Source organism: Lagenorhynchus albirostris, chromosome 3 (assembly GCF_949774975.1).
Source record: "Lagenorhynchus albirostris chromosome 3, mLagAlb1.1, whole genome shotgun sequence".
Taxonomy (NCBI): Eukaryota; Metazoa; Chordata; class Mammalia; order Artiodactyla; family Delphinidae; genus Lagenorhynchus; species Lagenorhynchus albirostris.
This window is the reverse complement of record NC_083097.1, coordinates 167223046-167225722: the sequence shown is the minus strand read 5'-3', so window position 1 is coordinate 167225722 and position 2677 is coordinate 167223046. Positions and strand designations below refer to the sequence as shown.

Genomic DNA, 2677 nt, shown 5'->3' with positions numbered 1-2677 from the left:
GGTCAACCTTGGACACCCACCCCAGGCCATGCCCCAGGCGGGTCCGCACCATGGCCACGGGGACGGGTGCCACGTAATCATGGGGCAGCCCCTGTGTTTCTGGCTCCCAAAATATCCAGCTGCGGTCACCACACCCAGCCCCAGAGTGGCCCCAGGGGAAGGCTGGGCTGGTGGTGGCCGGGTCATGGCCCAGGGTGGAGAGTGGAGAAGGTGGGATGAGGGGGGTGGGGATAGGGGCACTCAACGGGCACACAGTCAGACCATGGACAGTCAGACCAGACAGAAAAGGAGGATGCTTGCATACAGGCCAGCCACAGACAGACCCAGACACACGGTCAGACCGCAGACAGACAGGGAGACCAGACATAGTCACAGATGTATTTGTACAGTCAGGCAACAGAGATGGGTCCACACGTGTAGTCAGGCCAATAAAACTGACACACAGACCACAAACATGGACAGGCACGAAATCAGACCCCAGACACACAGAATCAGACAAGATACAGACAAAGGGTCACAATGGGGCAGACAATACACATACACAGTCTGACCACAAGCAGTCAGGTCAGAGACACAGGTACATGCCAAGACCACAGACACACAGCCAGATGAGATATACACACAGGGTCACGGTCAGGCAGGCAATACACATACACAGTTGGGCTACAGGCAAGCATGAACACAGAGGCACACTGGAGCTCCGCAGGGCATGGCAGGTAAAAACGCACGGCTCACAGACTCGGATGCGGGCACACAGTGGGGCTACAGAGATGGGCAGTCAGCAGAGCAAACCTGCACCCAGCCAGATAGCATGCACACGGACACGTAACGTCAGATCCCCCTCACTCACATGCACGTGCACAGACAGGCAGGCGCACAGTCAGACCACAGATACACACTAGGACCCAACCACGGGCCCTTTAAGAGCACAAGTGGCTGATGAGGACGGTGAAGGTCCCAGCTGGGGAAATGGCCCATGGCCAGCTGGGGCCAGGGTGACCACAGCAGCTGGTCCCGCCCACAGATGCACATCAGCTTGGCCACATCGGGGGAGGGGGCTCAGCTCTGGCCCAGACCGCTTGGATCGGCTGCCCAGGCCCGCACAGAGCATCTGGGGAAACCGAGGTAGAATTTTAACACGGAGGGGCTCAAACCCACCACCCCGGGGCGGGCGGGTGTGTGTGTGACTCCCCTGCTCTAGTCTCCTCACCTCCGATGCCAGCTGGCATGGGCAGGGGTCACGTGGCCCTGGCCACGATGCCTCCCCCACCCCCTATGCCCCACTGGAGCCAGGGGCAGCCGCCTTCTAAAAAGGAGGCCCCTAATTACCCCCTGGCTCCTGCAGCCCCGCCTTCCCAATTACTGGGCAGGACGGGGCTGATCCAGGAACAGGCGGGGCCCAGCCATCAGCTCCCAACTCCCCAAAAGAGGTCGTTCCAGCCTGCTGGGCCGGGGGAGTACATGGCACGGGGGCTTTCAAGGCCTGGAGCAGGAATGGGGGTGGGAGGTGTGGGACAAATCCAGGGTGGAAAGGATCAGACAGAACACAGAAGCTTAAAAGTTCCAGGGCTGGGACTTCCCTATCGGTCTGCGCTTCCAACGCAGGGGGTGTGGGCTCGATCCCTGGTCAGGGAACTAAGTAAGATCCCACATGCCGTGAGGTACAGCCAAAAAAAAAAAAAGTTCCTGGGTCTCTTAGGCCCCCATTCTCCCTGGAAGAACTTTGCCATGGCAAAGCCCCAGACCCTCCCACCTCTTCCGGCTTCCTGCGAGACCAGGGGTAGGCTCCCCTGCAAGGGGTTGGGGGAGAATATAAGCAAATTCTGTCAGCTCTGTCTCCAAAATCTAGGCTGAGACTGTACTTCTTACCCCTTCTTCTGCCTCCACCCGTGCCAGCCCCCTCATTGCTCACCTGGACCAATGGAGTCATCTCCTGCCATGCCACCCGCCACCCCGTCTGTCTTCCCCTCAGTGCCAGAGGGCACCTATTAGCACCCGAGTCAGGTCCCATCCCTCCTCCTTTGGTGGTAAAAGTCCAAGCCCTCCCTGATGCCCACAAGGCCCTGCACGACCTGCCCCGTCCCCTCCCTGCCCTCCCCTCCTCCCTCTCTCCCCCTCGCTCCCTCTGCTCCAGACACATGGGCCTCCTGGCTGTTCCTCCCACATGCCAGGCACGGTCCTACCCCAGGGCCTTTGCACGGGTTGGTACCCTCTGCCTGGACCTCTCTGCCTCCAGATTTAATGTTAATATTATGACTTGACTGAGAATTAAAGGGTGAATGGGAATGGGGGTGGGTGTCTCCACAGAAGGAACGGTACAAGGAAGGACAAGAAGCAATACTGAGCGGTCCTAGCAGGGAGATGGGGAGAGATTAAGGCAGAGCGGTGGCCACACACTGAACCCACAGAACAAGGAACCCTAGGCAGCTCTGGGCAGGAGGGGATGTGGCCAGGCTGGCACGACGCCAAGCCTCCTCTCTGACAGGTCTTGCAGTAAAGCAGCCTGAGCCATCAGCCTCCCCACTGCTGAGAAAGGGAAACTGAGGTAGGTGCCTCAGAGCTGCATGACGCAGCAACCCCCAAGTTCTTGGAGGAGGAACGTGGCCATTAAGAAGGGAACAGCCACCGATGGGAGTCACAGGAAATAACTTGGGTGGGAAATGAGGCTGGGCAGGGA

General features: G+C 59.1%; 1 protein-coding gene across 1 annotated transcript in view; it reads right to left on the bottom strand.

Moving 5' to 3' along the window:
- PTPRS (protein tyrosine phosphatase receptor type S) overlaps window positions 1-1940 on the bottom strand; it is a 35241-nt gene extending 33301 nt beyond the window's left edge. The window contains exon 1 of the mRNA XM_060146431.1: window positions 1913-1940. Coding sequence (XP_060002414.1) covers window positions 1913-1940 — 28 coding nt within the window. The remainder of the gene's footprint in view (window positions 1-1912) is intronic.
- Between the last annotated feature and the right edge of the window lie 737 nt (window positions 1941-2677).